The sequence below is a fragment of the Vollenhovia emeryi genome, unplaced genomic scaffold (assembly GCF_000949405.1).
Source record: "Vollenhovia emeryi isolate VEMERY1.0 unplaced genomic scaffold, V.emery_V1.0 DF939135.1, whole genome shotgun sequence".
In the NCBI taxonomy this organism is placed as follows: Eukaryota; Metazoa; Arthropoda; class Insecta; order Hymenoptera; family Formicidae; genus Vollenhovia; species Vollenhovia emeryi.
In genome coordinates, this window is record NW_011967231.1 from 659895 (window position 1) to 676538 (window position 16644).

At 50.0% G+C, this 16644-nt stretch overlaps 1 protein-coding gene across 3 annotated transcripts in view; it reads left to right on the forward strand.

The window, feature by feature from the left end:
• The window catches only part of LOC105567704 (homeobox protein homothorax), a 400400-nt gene that overhangs the window by 51079 nt on the left and 332677 nt on the right, over positions 1–16644 (forward strand). For all 3 annotated transcript variants that reach the window (XM_012022777.1, XM_012022776.1, XM_012022778.1), the window contains exon 6: positions 3909–4100. In XM_012022777.1, coding sequence (XP_011878167.1) covers positions 3909–4100 — 192 coding nt within the window. The remainder of the gene's footprint in view (positions 1–3908; positions 4101–16644) is intronic.

Genomic DNA, 16644 nt, shown 5'->3' on the forward strand with positions numbered 1-16644 from the left:
CTCCTCCTGCCCGTGGACGCGCCGCGTACGGAACTGGTTCTAAACCTATGCCAGCGCACGTTGCTCTCTCTCTCTCTCTTGATTCTGATTCTCTCTCTCGCTGGAATATCCTTGCGTTCCAGCACGCCTATATACATGCCTTAGGAATTTTTGGATGTTCCTTATTACGGGATCTTGACCGAGACATTCGCCACGGGAATTAAATTTCAGCCGTCTCCTAATGACAGTTTTATGCGTAAATAGACATCTCGTAGATTTATGCGAAGGATAACGCGAACCGTCGCAGGCGTTTATTCGATACACAGGATTCGTTGAGATTTTTATTAGAAGGGATGTGGATTAATTCGACGGCTGAAAAAAGTTCCGGGACGGGTTTCTCGGGCGTCATCGATACCGCGGCGGGTAAGGGAAGGAAGCGAGGGCCCCGACCGTTCGCCACGCACACCCGGTATACAGATATCCTGTGCGTGCCGTAAGGGTGGTCAGGTTGCGAATCGGGCCACGAGAGAAGGAGACCGAGACAGACACCCCGAAACCTTCATTACCTTCGGCTTCAAAGGAGCCCATTGTGCCGTAAATGGGGTTCCCCGTGTTCCTTCTTTTCTACTCTCTCGCTCGTATGTACCTTAGATCCGTTCCATTCTTCGGCGTTTGCCTTTCCGAGAGCCCGTGAAGAGACGTGGGTAGGAAGGAAGAGGCGGATGTAAGATAGGGAGACGTTTACCCGTTCTTTTCCTCCGTTTACGTAAATTTTCGAGCAATTTCGAGGCCGAATGAAAGACGGTATCGAGGCCCTCGAGCTCGTATAATGTCACAGCGCGCCGAGTACTCTCTTACCTTCCATGACGAGGCGCCTGAGAAAAAGGGAGAATCGTTTAATAGTTCTCTTTGAATGGAGAACTGGTTTCGGAGTAGTTGTTGTCTCTTCGTCTTTAAAACGACGTGTAAACACACGGAACAGTCATGTAATATCGCGAGTAATAACTTCGGATTTGATTAATCAAATTCCTGTACGTGTACTTCCGGGCTGTGTGGTTTTAAAATTTTTTTAGTAATTGTATCGGTTATACATATTTTACGTGTTGTCAAAATTTGAAGAAATTTCGATCTAGATTTGGTCCGAAAATCTCGCGTCTTCTCACCGCGATGTTAAACATTGAAGGTAACCACGCGGTATTCAACTCAGGTAAAGAGATCTGTTTTTGCGAGACTGATGAAATTGTTAAATTGTATGTGAAACGGAATACTTAAACATCTCGCCAATATTGTTTCTTTCAAAAATAATATTTAGTAAAATTGTCCCGCCAAAACTCTCCCCCGAACAACCGTGCAGACGCGACGACTGTTTTGTTCACGCGATTGATAACCCAAGAAGTAACCGGAAGGCGAAATCGCTCATCGATTTCAAGTGGCTGTCGTTTCCGTTTTCGCTCGAGAACATCGATGGAAATAGTATTATCGCAGCTGCTTAAATCTTTGATCGCAGCGTCCTCACTAAAAGTTTAATACGATCGATACTAACCCACGATTCGAAATTGAATCGTAATTTAACTTGTGCTGAAACTTTAAGTAACATATTCAGATCCCGGGAACTATTTTCGTACGGCGTCCAATTACGGACATGGGGCGGGTTCGCAGCCCGAAATTTGTTTCGCTCGCCTTCGCTCGCCAGATAACGGGCCACTTTGTCGTATCGCGCACCACGAGATATTCTTGAACGACATTCTCTCCCCGAAAAGATCGGCCCTAACCACGTTGTCCTTTTGCTGTTTCGATGACCGCCAAAAGCGATCTCGGAAAAGGGAGATGCGAGCGATCGAGCGTCCCGTCGCCGGGGACGACCTCCCTGTATCTTGTATCAGTCCCTTCCGAGATGATCGTCCACGGTATAGGATGACGCGATTCAATGGTAGGATAGATTGCAAAAATTGGCGTGCTTCAAGGCGATCGTATCATCTTCTGTGTCATAGTCCAAGTGTATCGACTTCCTACCGGAATATCCTTTCTCCGATAATTTTCAGATATAATTAACGTCAGTTTCACTAGTATACTTATATTAACATTGACCTGCTGAACTGACGTCTCTTGATAATTATTTTGATTTCATTTTGCCTGTCTGCAAAAATTGTTACCCGCAATTGACTTTCAAGCCAATTACTTGCGCGACAAAATTATGGCGCGTACGTGCGCCGAGGTGCATTTCTAAAATTGTAAAAGAATGTTATTGAGGCGATATCAAAGCGAAGGATTGATTCGACGCGTTAGGGGCAGCGAGAGGGGGGGACGCGGACTCTCTTTCTTTATTTTTTCTTCGCCGAGCATTGTCGCTCGGTTCGACTCGACTCCCGACGGATCAAATTCTAACCAGTTCAGCATTATAGCCGCTGTCCTTCGGAGTCCTTCCTCTCCTCCTACCCGCCCTTAGATCCCCACGTTAAAGAGAGAGTTTAGTCATCCCGAGGAGGGCATTGTGTTACCGCGTCGCGGTGGTACGCCGAGGTGAATAACGTTCGGAAAAAAGTTCCGGTGCCGCGATAGAAGAAGCGCGCGGTCGGATCGGAGGTTGTCGCATTATCGGTGCGACCGACGAGAGAGGCCTCTCAGTTTTGAAGGGAGGTAAACGAGCGTGACGAATGTTCGCCGATCGACGGGAAATACATGGTCCGTCCCGCGGTGACTTGGCATAATACACATAACGATCTTATTGATCCGGCCCTAATAATATCGTCATTGAGTCACCTTTCGCGAGCTAAGCGAAAACGGCCCGATAATCTCGCAATCTTGTCCAATACGCGAAACGTTGGATTAGACCGGTGGTTTATTCGCGATGCCGATTATCGCGGGCAGCAGAGTCATTTTCCGTCCGCGTCCGTCTATCTCTACGCGACGATGTTGATTTGCCTTTCTCGCTCGGCCGGGGGAAACTCGATTGCGGAGTCTTCTCGCATGCGCTTAACGGATGATAAACACGTGCATTGTCCTACGCTCGTGTTCCTGATGCACGCCACCATTGGACGGTGCCGCCTACGGCAAAGATGGCCGTCTTCTCTATTATATATAAATGCTTAATAAGAGTATTATAAGTGGGCTCTAGGCTGATAGAGGTGGGCAAGGTAATGCGTGCAAGGTAGCCCCGGGAACGAGGGACGGTGGAGGAGAGGGTGTACGTTTGCGAGGGCCGTACGCGGCTTCGTAATATCTCGACTCGCCGACAATTTACATATAACAAGATAACGAATTTTATTTGCTTTTGCTTATATAATACGTTTATTCTAAACGGAATCAAGGAGGCGAATCAGGCAGGAGGAATAGGGTCGACGGGAGGGCGGGAGGGAGGGAGGGGGGGGGGTAGGGCGAGGGTTGGAGAATGAGTCGAAAGGGGGACGGAGGAGGACCGGCTATCCTATAGGCCTGTCAGCCTTCATTTGCATACATAACATTCTGGTCGACTGGACACCGGTCAGATCTCTCCTCTGTCTCCCTTTCTCTCTCGCGCTCCTTCTACATTCGTCGCATCGGTCTCTCTTCGGCTAGCCAGACCGCTTCCACGGCCTCGAGATGCGCGCTAACCATCCTTCTCCTCCACCATCTTCGTGTATCGATACGCCGCGTTCGAGCCCGCTGTTGATCGCGTCTCTTTTACTTTTTACTTCTCCCCCTTTCTCTCTTTCTTTCTTTCTTTCCTTCCTTCCCCGCGCCTCGCACCACGGTAAGATTCTGCATCAGTTGGATCCGCTCGACGGAATATGTCTATTAATCATTTCCGGCGGCGCGGTTAATCAGCCGCCTCCCGTTGGAGAGTATCTTTTGGGAAACGGTATCTCGGTTTCTCCCCAATGGAGAACCCGATCTAATTGGTCGCCGAGTCTACCTCGTGACTAACGAACGTTCCTTCTCTCTTGTTCCAGGTACACGAGCTGTGCGACAACTTCTGCCACCGGTACATCAGCTGCCTGAAGGGCAAGATGCCGATCGACCTCGTGATCGACGACCGAGAGAGCTCGAAGCCACCCGAGTTGGGTAACGGTCTGGACGGCAGCGGACCCAGAAGCACCGCCGACAGCACCAGCCACACGGACGGGGCCAGCACGCCGGACGTCGTGAGTACCTCACCATCGTCAACGTCTTACTATCCGCACGACGCGCTCACCCCCCACCATCACCATCACCATCACCACCATCACCATCACCAGAGCCAGAATAATAATAATAATAATAGCAATCACGCCGGAATCGGCAGTACCACCCCCCTGCAACTGAGCAACCAAAACCAAAGCCAAAACCACCACCCTGCGCCGCAATCGAACACCACCAGTACTACTGCTAATACCCCAAGTAGCGCCGCCACAACTCCCAACTCCCTAAAGCGTTCGCACCAACAGATGATGATGGCAGCCGCGATGGCCACGCCGCACACAGCCGCATCCGCGCCCCCAGCGCACGCGCACGCCGCCCTCGCCGCCTACCACAGCATTAGCTCGGCCGTTTATCCGTGCTCGTAATAGACTACGCGACTTCCGTGCCGATTTCGCGAGATCTCTTCTTCTTCTTGTACTCCTCTCTTGTTCCTTTCGCGACATTATTCTTCCCGTTGCTTATCTCCATGATTCTACCTCTTCTGTTTGCTATCGTGTTTTTGCTACTTCGTATGGTTCGTCTAACGTCGGATGTCCAATGGGATGGACGACGCGATTAGGAAGATGCGTAGGACATAGCGTAGCGCCGCTCCTTCAGTCCGTCCTTTAAGGGACGACCGATTTCTTTCTAGTAAAATCGGGAGATACCTGTACGCCGTGATAATTGAATCGTGACCAGCGTTGAGTTAGGTCGGAGGTGCTTCTCGATCTCCGCCCTCGCGGCGAGATCATACAGGCGTGGGAGTCGAAACGCACACGAGTCCACGCCGTGCCGGGCCTATGCTCTATAGAGAGACGGTACCCAGCACCTGATCAATGTCGAGACGCGAGTATGCGTGGGTAGCCGCTTCTGGAGCTCTGTTAACGTCCTCGTTCGACCTTTCTGAGAAGAGCTGAGAAGAGAAGAGAGTCGGAGGTTCGAGGTAGGGTACGCTAGATCGCAGACCCTATGCGGGCAACGAAGCATTTTTTTTTATTGTTGGACCGGCGCTACTTGTTGCAGTTTTCTCAATACATTTCATTTCTCTAAGTGTTTCGGATTGCTCTGCGAACGGAGGATACGTTCCTTCGGCTTATCTCCAATTCGTTCGTTCGGTCTTCCTTTTGTTATTTCTACAAATTGTAATTAGTCGCTCGAGACCGGTAGAATTTATTTATTCGTCCTATTTCTCATTGAGATTATTTGTGTGTTAAAGTCTCTCGATAAGATTTGTTAATGTTACGCATAAAGTGAGCTTTTCGGCCTTAGTGGAGTCGGATGTGGGATCCATCGTCTTCTTGGATTCGTCAGGTGCATTCTGTTGTTTTTTTTTTCGGCTACACTTCCGCGTACTTCTTACGCTTCATCATTAATTAACGCAGGTCTTCGCTCAACCGCACCATAAATCCGAGGCGGATTCGATTACGTAAGGCTTCGGCTTCGTGACGCGGTAGAAGAATGTTTCTAAATCTGTTTCGTGCCAGAGAGGCAGCGGCCGTCCGTTGACATCGGTTCTCACTCGAAGCGATCCGCTTTCGAAACATATTCAGAGGTATTCTCGCCGAAAATCACCTTGGAAACCAGTCGGAATGGGCTATTATCGGTGCGAGAGCGCCGGTCGGTTCGCAGCCTTATGCAACCAATTCCGCGTTTTGCCACTTCGTGCAGCCGGGACATGGTCGGTTCTATCTATCCAGCTAGCTAGGTTAATTATCGGAAGTAACGAGATAACGCGGTTCGCGCGCGCGCAAACTTGAAGAGCGACGCGTTCATTTCGTATCTTGCGCTTCTCTTTTTCTCTTATTCTCTCACAGCCTTTTTTTTCCCCCTGTCTCTCCTTGAAGGTTTCTCGCGACACGGTATGGCACGATGGACGGGCTAGACGTGCGAGATATTTGTATAAAGGAACGGGCATTGGAGAAGGAGGAGCGGGAGGAGGAGGAGGAGGGCGCGTTCGCGGTCTCACGCGAGAAACGTCGTCAACGAAGTAGGTCGCCGAGCAGCTAGAGATAGGGTGGATAGAGAGGCGCGAGAAAATCGAGGTAGAGCGGTTTCACTGCGGTTCGTAAGCGTTTTCAGTTCGAATAAGGCAGCCGAGCAAGAGAGAAAAGGAGGATGGGGGTAGGGGGGTAAGAATAATACGCGCGAGTATTACTTGGACGTCACGTGTCAATGAGACCGCATCAGATGTATGGCAAACGGAGAGAAGTCGATTAACTGAGTCGCGCATAGGAAGGGCGAACAAGACGCGGATAATTCGTACGTCAGCGTCCCGCTTTTTTTTCCCTCCTTCGCATTTTCTTCATTTTTTTTTCTATTTGTTTAAACACCGTTACTGACCGCGATTTATATGCGGGACGCTGCATAGGGAAGAGAGCGCGCGCGCGCCAGTAGCTAACGGCCTCGGTGCAGCGCGCGTTGGATGATGATCGATACTATCGCGCGCGGTAGGCGTGTTTACGACGGACATTATATCGTCTACGCGGCGTCTACTTTCTTTAGGTAGCCTCTCTCGTGGGCGTGCACGCGCGTATTTTTCTTGTACGTCCGCGGCGCGTCCATCGTTCACGATCGAAGTCGCGCGGTAACGAGGACGAGTTAGCATGGAAAATCGATCGACAGTCGGTTAGGACCGCTGATATTAATCGTGATTTGGATATACGTAATAGGATTAAGGCTCATATGCATCGCAGAAAGAGTAAGAGGAATTTTGTGTCTATTTTTAAACTGAACGATCGGAGTGACTTTAGGGATCTCGTGTGTGCGAGACAAGAGTGCGAGTGAGAGCGCGAGGCAGCGAGAACGAGTCGTAGCGTGCGTGGGTCTAGCGAAACTAGATAAACTATTAATTTATTGCGAATTTTTTTTTTCTCTTTAATTTGTGGTTACCGATAATCGAACGACATAATTGTCACTTTAAGATAATGAGACCAGAGACTATGACGAGTTCGTTCAGCGAATAATGTACCAGACGAACTGCAAAATCTCTTCGAGCGAACTTGCGCCGCGGGTGTGCGATCCGGATCGTGTTGTGCGAGAGCGATGTGAGAGGCAAGGTACAATAAAATAGCGCGTACGAAATCGAGGAGTAGGAGGCAATTTAAGGTCGTGCGCAATCAGGTCAGTCGGCTATCAACTAGGTCTCGGTACTCGTAACTAGGGAGTTGTGTGAGGTACAAGTCCTGATCGGCAGGGCGCGCGAGGTCCACCCCCATTCCCCGTACTTGACCCTTGTATCTTATACATGAAACGCAACGAAGGTGAATAATATTGAGACCCCTGAGTCTCTCTCTCTCTTTCTCTCTCTCTCTTTCTTCTGGAGTCAAGTTGTCCCGCTGGTGCCCCGCTGTCGAAGAATATCTTTGGAATTTTTCTTCTTTTCGATGCTCATCAACATGAGTGTACACGCGTGCGTGAGCGTGTATATACGATTTACCCGTTATGCGTCTGTCGGAGGCAAACCGGGTGCAACGTATACGCGTATACAGACCTATACGCGTGCACGCGTGCGCGATGTGTCATTTTCATCGGAATGAAGACATCGCGTGCACTCGTGTACGTCGTTATGGTGAGACGCGAGAGCACATGCATTCGCGCATATGTCGTGAGACCATGTGCACGAATACACGTCTCGAGAACTTCACTTGGGAACAAATTCGGAATTATATTTTTGACCTTACACGACAGGTACGTAAAAGCGAAAAAAACCACACGCGGGGCACCAGACTTGTAAGGGATGGCTCTAGAGTTGGAGTGAAACCGCGACGGCGATTCTTCCCGCTAAGATCGCTGTCGCGTGCAAATGCAAGGGTGTACGGAAAATGGGGAGATGGGCTTCGGCACCGGTCGATTGGAACCCTAGTTACGAGTGCCGAGCCTAGGGCCGAGAGGATTGTGAGCCTCTTGGCTTTCATTAGGTATTGTTCCGAGAGAAAGGAACGTAAATGAAAAGGACATAGGGAAGAAGGAAACAAGGAAGAATGGCAAGACTTACGTTGAGAGGAACATCGAAGCAGTTTTTTTTTCTTGCTTTTATGTCACGCCGAACGTAAGGAAGTAATTTTACAGGATCAATTGTTTCTGCGCGGCAATTTTTTACGTTCTGCATGAATATTGGAGGACGCTGATTAGATCGGTGAGTCAATTATTATGCGTTTCGTCATAAATATTTAATCGCTAACTTTTGGTTGTCTTCTGATTCCAAAATTTCTATGATTTACATCGTCGAATATTCATCGGACAAATCTTGTTTGTTATTTGTTTTAAATGCCGCGCTTAAATGACCGATTCGTGATCATTTTTACTGCGCGTCTTCGAGCGTTGACGGAGTGGAACAGAAAAGTCGTGATGGCGCGAGTTGCATACGACGATAAATTTCGCGCCGAGAGATTAAAAATAAAAAAATGCAGAAAATAACGTGAATACTTAGTGCCATAGGTTGCAGTGTACGCGTGTTCGCACCGAGACTGTGTACTTAATTAAAATACTAATCAAAGATCACTTTAGTGTGTAACTTGGACATGGAGTACTCGACTATTTTGTAGTGTTCGAGCATAAACGCTGTTACCACGTAATCAAAAAAAAAAAAGTACGAGAAATACGTTTTTTCTCCATTTTATTATTCGGATTACGCTTTTCGTTGTTTTTTTAAATCGGAGAAAAGTGTGGTCACAAAAATAATCTGATGTTTTATCGCGTTTAAAATTTTATGATACTTTTTTTTATGCCATGCGTTTTGTTCCTGCGCATATCTTTCGCGATTTTCCGAGAGACTTGCCTGACGAAGAATGCTCGACGGGATGGTCGGCTCGCGTCTTGCACGACATCCTCCGATTATTTTCTTCGCGGTGCGAGATCGCGAGCTACGGAGGACGCGAAGAAAGGAGCGGATTAGGTTTATCAGGATTGCATAACGGAACGCGGTTGCTCCCCTTATTCGATCTCGCGTAGCAAAGCCGCGGATGTATGCATTTGTTAATGACGCCGCCGCGCGATACGGTTACGTTTTTGTTTCGTATTGTTTCTGTAATTGTTACAATGTTTACGGGATGCGTGCACGGTACACAGATGGAGACGGCGCGACGGACATAAAATCCGAACAATAGGGGCGCGGAATATATTAAAGCTCTCAATTTACGCGATACGTTTAAACGCCGCTACATAGAACGTGAACAAGAAAGCCGACACCGCTGTGTTTAACGTAGCACATGCATTTAACGTGCGGAAGAGATCACTTCCAAAAGACATTGTGCATGTATGTGTGTTTACAATTTACAACTTGTTAGACTTAAGAGGATAAAAAAAAAACTCGGAATTCACCCGAACATTGTATACGATTAGCATTACACATAGTGATAATATATATATAAATATATATATATTACTGATAACATGATATTTGTTTAAACTATTGTCTCAATCAACGTATTTTCATTATAAATAAATGTTAGCCTTGTTGAGTTAAAACAAAAAGATCCGGTGCGTCTTTTTTTATTTGGGCGTTTTGTCCTCTCAATTTTCTCGGTCGAACCAAAAAGCTCCTTGATCCTCTCGCACACCCTCGTGCCTCGTCGCAGATTAATTACGTGCGTATTGCGATGACGCCTCTACATCAGATAAAACCGAGTCTCTGTGTAACGGACGAGCGTTATTTCAAACAAAAGGGGTCTATGAAAAGAATAGCGATTATCTTAATGGCTTTGGAAAACGTTCAATTACTGGATTTCAACATATGGGCGATATTTGCATTTAGCGCTGACCTGGAAGCGGACTTCTCCGTCTCTAAAACGTTTAAACGGACATTAGTGACGTTAATGCCGTAATATTTAAGTCGTAGCTAATTTTTGGTATCATTTTCACTTCTTTTCCAAGAAGATTCTCGTTTTGCAGGGAGTTACGAGTCTTCGGCTTACGGTGACAGGTTTGAATGCATTCGCGACTAGGTAGGTTTGAACTCGCGACGACGCGGGGACGCGCGCCGTTGACGCTCGTGCTTATCCGTGCGGCATATTTCGGCTCTAATCGCGCAATTCCCGGAGGTATTGCCAAACGTCGGTGAGGGAAACGAAAAGAGAGCCGGCCGCGGACCCATAAATCTCGGTTAACCCCCGGCTAATAAATATTTAACCCTTTAAATTTGCAACAACCCTCGCGGCGTGTAGCCATTTGCATAAGGCTTCTATTTCATTTACACATCGCATAATTGAATATTTAAATTCAATTGCCGACCGTTACGCGCTCGCAGTTCCGAGCCGCAAAACTGCAGTAAAACTTGTAACGGGGCCACTTTCCCTCCCCGAGAGGCCACCCCCGTGCCGCGCCGGCACATCTCTTACGGCGGCGCTTGGTCGTCTCCTCCGTGTCTCCGCCGGCTCCGATCAACCCTTGGAAAGTGCCTCAAGAATATTTCGCCGGCTGCCACCCCTGGGAGCACGTTGACGACGCATTCTCCGTGAAACGGCGCCGTCCGGGATCGCGTCGCTCGAATTTCGTCGTTAACCCACTACCGCCGGTATAGTCTTCCTTCGCAGCACGCTCGCGCGGGCGTACTACGAGTTATCATCGTCCGCATAAGCATTATGGAATATATTTATCCGCCTCGTCTTTTCTCGAGGGCGGCCGTTATTAGCGGTTGCGTCAACGGCGTTGCTATTTTTAGCGCTTTTTCGTCTAATGGAGCTACGTCGGGCCGCTACTGAAAGCTGATACCCGAGCGAGCGATAACGTGGGCATTTCATTTGCAAGCAGTCAAGACATCACGGGCGATTACAATAAATGGAACGAGCGTGTCTCGTTGCGAAGCATCGGGGAATAATTGCGTGAGGCGAGTCGGCGAGGAAATCGGTATCGGCGTGTATCACACTGTCGCGGACGACGGAGCGGGCCCGAAATAAAGTCGCCGCGCGCGAAATCGCCCCGAGGATCGACGCCCGACGTCGCGACGCGGTATCGTCGCGTTCCGATGGCCAAATTAAAACCGCCGGGCGCGCGAGGGCCCTCTCCGCGTCCCCTATTCTCTTCCTCTTGTATTTTTTTTCCCTCCTCTCGCGTCTCGGTAAATATTTTTAGAAGCGATTCGTCGGGTGACGTGCGCGTATACGCGCCACGTGTCGCGGCTCCTCCGTCGCGCCTGTGCTCGTGGTGAATGTCCTCCGCTTCCTCCTGCTCCACCTCTCCCGCCCCGCTCCCCGTCCTCCTCGTCGTGTCCCTCTCACGGTGACGATCTCTTCTACACGCTCAAGACGGCATCTGGCGTCGAAGCACGTATGGCCGTTAGCACTTTCACGAAAGGGATTACCATTGTCACGTTATTCATGCTAACGATGATCGGTCGAGATCGGCCGCGACGATAATCGCCATGTCACTAAAATCGAGGAGGCGGTCATTGTGAGCGACATACTGACAGCATAATAAATTATCCTCTCTCTCTCTCTCTCTTCCCCCCTACTGCACCTTCCGGGCCCACTACTTCTATACCTCCTTCGTCCCGGAACGGATGTGTGTGTATGCACGTCGTAACGCGATATATAGCGCCGGGCTTGCCGATGATCCCGACGACAGCCCGCGAATCGCGCGACGTCGCACTCTTACGCCCGGGTTTTCATTTTCTGGTTAAACGTTGACCAGAGGTTAGTCGCTTGCCTGTCTCTTCTTAGATAACATAGAAAAAGATGAAGGGTCGATTCGTGGCCGGTTAACTAGAAAATCCGAGCTTTAGGGCTGGTTTCGCAAACGTCGGTTAACCGCTAACCAAAGGTTAATCGATTCTCTGCCTCTTCTTAAATGATAAGACGGGAAAAGACAGGGAGTCGACTGAATTCTAGTTAACAGTTAACCAGAAACTCCGAGTCTCAGGGCTGGTTTCACAAACGTCGGTTAACTGCTAACCAAAGGTTAATCGATTCTCTGCCTCTTCTTAAATGATAAGACGGGAAAAGATAGGGAGTCGACTGGACCCTGGTTAACAGTTAACCGAGTTTATGAAACTGGCCCCGAGTTTCAGGAACTTAAGCGCGACGTTTAAACGAGCTTTCAATATCTCACGGGAGAGAATAATGCGAAACGTTATTATCAACAACTCGAAAATAGTTTCTCCGAACAGCATTTGTCTGTACTTTTTATAAAGAAATATGGCATTCGACAATTATATTAAATACAGGAAAATGGGTGGGCAGAGAAATTCTAAACGGACGTCGGTGTATCCATTCTTCTCGTATTCTTTTCTCCTCGCTTAAATATTCACCGTGGCGTAATTGGGGATACTCGGAAGGAATAGACGCGATTAATTAGACGGCACGATGTCGTTGGCAGCAGGAAGACCTTTCGAGTAACCGCATTGCATAAATTCGTTCGGAGCCGAGGCGGCGTTGCGTGCAAGGGCGAAGACGACGATTTCGTATTCACATCGATCGCGTCTAATTAGCTCGACGCTATTACTGTAAGGCGCGCGTTCTACCGGCGACGTCGCCTATCTTTGCGGTTTCTATCCGTCGATCGAGTTCCCCAAGTTCAAGGGACATCCTCGCGGCAGCTCCTTCCGCGATGGCGCGGAAAACGCAAGGAAAAAAGGTCGCGAAATCGTCCGCGGCGCGCTCGCCGAAATCGTCCCGCAAATGGCGCCTCTCGTAACGCACAGTACGTGGACCTAAGTTGGCGAACGCGCGTACATACATGTATGTACGAGCGTATCCGCATACCGGCAAGAGCGATTCCCACACCCACGACCCGCGACAAAGAGACGGTACGTTTCTCAAGGTGCGCGCGCGGTGCGTGCGGGTCCGCGCGCGCACACTCGCGCACGTATGCACGCATGACGCACTCCTCGACACATCGCTCACGAGTAATGTGATAAGTGTAACGACTAGGCCGACCAATTGCAGCACGCCGTACTTCTCTCCTTAGAACCGCCCATTTGTGTGCGCGCAAATGCCGCCACCGTCTTTGCCGTCGTCGTCGTCGTCTTTACTCGAGTCTCGTGCGACGTGCAACGTCGACGATGCACGCCTGTACGTGAGACATGCGTGTTTGTGCGCGCGTACACACGTGACGCAGCAAGCGGGGGAGGATAGGTCGGCGCGGTGACACGTCAGTGTGCGCTCGCTTTAAGTATACTCGTTATAATCTTGTCGCTCGCGGAAAATCACTGGATATGGCTCGCGCGATAGCTGCGTTTTCGAGTACATTCGGGATATACCTGTGTGCAGTATACGGTGCATTAATTCGGTTTGGGTAATAATTAGGGATGAGCAGAAATTACTTTATTACTTAAACATAGATGCTTTTTGATGATACGCCCCGAGCCGCATTAACGCACCGCACTGCGCCACATGGGGGATCTGGGAGATAAGGAATGGGATTGAGGATTAGTTCGACAGCGGTTTGTATTCTGCATAATTAGACAGTGGTTCATTTGCTAAATGCATTTGTTTAAAAAATGCATTACATTATGTAATATTCAATTAATATTGTCAGTGTTTTCTTGACCATGTCTGGTATTTTTTCGATTACTAATTGTGGGCCCCAAAATGGGTTGCTGTCTTTCTTTTTCCCAGAGTACGTGGATAGCTTGATTCACGTTGTCTCGCTGAAAGAACTTCTATATTAGCATTGAAGAAAATTGAAAGATATACCGACGATTAATATATTCATCTGTATCGATTTTCTTTTTTAAGAATTTGAATCATCGTTCGAATACGTCTATATAATTGCGTCCCGACGTACAGCGACGTCAGCTGTAAATGTATATTTTCATAATGTAATATCGCTGCGGCTCCGAGGGGCGGACTTGTCTTTTCTCTAGGGTGAGCGGGCGTCAAGAGGGTGGGACGGTTTCTGGTGCGAGGAACAGGAGCGGGCGGACACGGCAAGGGTCGCGGGAGGAGAGAGAAAGTGCGTAGAGGGTGTTTTGCTGGTAATTGGTGCCAATTTAATCCTGCCCTTCGCCCGATGTAGCCCGTATTAACGCTAAGGGAGGAACGCTGCCGAGCAAAGGGAGGGTGGCCGCTCGCCCGCGCCCTTCCCACAGGCCCCGGGCCTCCCCTTGTTCCCTTCTTCATCGTCTGCGAAAACACGCGCGTGCACACCCACGCCGCGATTCCTAAGCGCGCACGCGGCACGTGTGTTTCTGTGTGAAAACCCGGGGGAGACGCCGAGTGGACGACGCGCACAAATGCACGTGCGTTTATGAGAAAGAGAGAGAGAGAGAGAGTCCACCAGGAAAATATAATTAACGGTAATCGTTCGCGTATATGGCTCGGATTAACTCTGGGTAGGGGAGGACAGGCGCGAGGGGTCAGGCTGAAGGGCCCCCACGTCAAATTCTTCGGGGTTATCAGATCGAATGAGTTTTCCTACGGGATTATACGGGATGCGTACGGGCGCGCGCCGATTCACCGAGATGGACAATGCGTGGCTGGTGGCCGTTCCGGAAAATCGAGGACCGGAAAAGCAAGGGCTCCCGGGGACGGGGGTGGGGAAAGAGATACAGAGAGAGAGAGAGAGAGAGAGGGAGAGAGAGAGAGAGATTCGGCATTAATAATGCATCGCGCGAGGACGCTGTGCGCGCAACATATCATTACCGCGTATTTGGCATTCAAATTCCGGGAAGCAAAAATGCTCTTTAATTCTATTCCGAGGGCGCATTTAATATTCATATCGGCAAAGGCGTAATATACTTGCAAATTTATCGCGCGCGCGTCCGCGATTACAGGGTGACGATGCTAATTCGCCGAGTCCGCAGGCCGAATTAATGCCGTCGGGGGCAGTTTTTCCGCGCGCGATCTTGGGCCGATTCGCGCCGTATCGAGGCTGCCTGCGTTTCGATCGTCAAGGTCGCCGGCATATTCAAGACCTTCCGACATCGAGATCGGCAGCTACGAAAGGGGCCGCCTCTATTGTTCCGCGTGGAGAATGCGATCGGTTCGTGCCTCTCGAAGCTTGACGGACCGCCACGTAAAGCGCTCTGCGACTTTCAAAGCGATCTGAGGGACAGGCTTCTGCGGGAAACTAAATAGGAAGGAAGAGGAGGCGAGTAACGCGCGATCGGCGCATAAGCGGGTCACGATGGCGTCGAAGAACGAGAAGGAGGAGGAGGAACAGGAGGAGAAGACGAAGAAGAAGGAGGAGCGCGAGGTATGCTCTAGGAAAGTGAGAAAGATGGCCGAGGGAAGATGAAATGAGAGAGAGAGGAGGTGCGGGAGGACGACGAGGAGGTAACCGTGGAGGAGATGCCAGAAGATCTTGTATGCAAATTTCCTTGGTGCATCTCCGTGGGATCGGTGGAGGATTAACGGGCCGGCTCGCATGAAAGGCACGGAGGAGGAAGGCGTGGAGAATCCTTTCTCCTTCTCGAGAGTCTATCGTTTGCGCCGAAGGACGTGCTCTCTCTCTCTCTCTCTCTCTCTCTCTCTCTCTCTCTCTCTCTCTCTCTCGCGCGCGCGCGCGCTCTCTCGCTCGCTCGCTCGCTCGCTCCGCCGATTCCAAGTTCCTCGGTCTTCCCTTCATTCTCTCATCCCTCTCCTCTCTCTCTCCTCTTTCGATCCTTCCCGAGCGGCTTCGGTCCAGCCAAATAAGAGAGCCGATCGCGTTTATTCGCGAGGGAGCGAGCGTCTTTGGATCCCCGAGAAAAAGAGAAGAAATCGGCGTCTCGGCACTGCACTCTTGTCGTCTTCTCTTCCCTTCCTCCGTTCCACCGTTCGCAACAGCGAGGAGAGCACGTCGGAGCTGAGGACAGACGCATTCCGCGGAATGCGTCAGTGCCGCACCACCGTCGTTGCCCTTACCGATGTCACGTCGGTGGGAATGAAAACGATCTCGGTTCCTCGCGTTCGGACCCCGCATGCAAACTCGTCTCCCTCGGGCTCCCCCGGAGTATCGCGGCCAAAGCGCATCCTTTGACGCGCCGATGTGCGATTGGCTCGCGCAGACACGAGCGCGAGAACAGGCGCCGGAGAAGAAAGGCGGAGCGAGGCGCGAAGAAAACTATCCGCCGAAGATTTTTGCCGCGTGCGACGCAACGCGCTAGATATACGATCTCGCGAAAGAAAGGCGATTCTACGTGAGTCGCGTACGAAGACGAATCTCTCGCGTGCTCGCTCGCCACCGTGAACGCGCAAACGTTATCGTTATTGCCGAGAGGTCGGATCGCGCCGTCGCCTCTCGTCTCTCGCTTTTTGTCACGATAAATGCCAACATTCGGAGCGAGCTGCTTGTTCTCCCTTCACAACTTTCGCGAAGCTCTGCCTAACGCGAGCGCAAGAAACTGTCGCGTTTCTCGAACGCCGTCTTCGCGTCTTCGCGCGATTCCATGCGAAATATCGCGCATACAAGTCGAGGTGGCGAGTGTGGCGTAGAGAAATGTGCGCTGCTCAGTAAACAAATGAACAGTGATTCTTTTCGGAACGACTAAGTCTAACAAATCGTCGGCCTACTTAGATTACGGAAGCTCGGTCCCCTTATACAGACTCCATGGTTAACAGTCTACCGAAGATGAAGTAAAACCAAATCAAAGTACCAGAACGAGAACTGGTT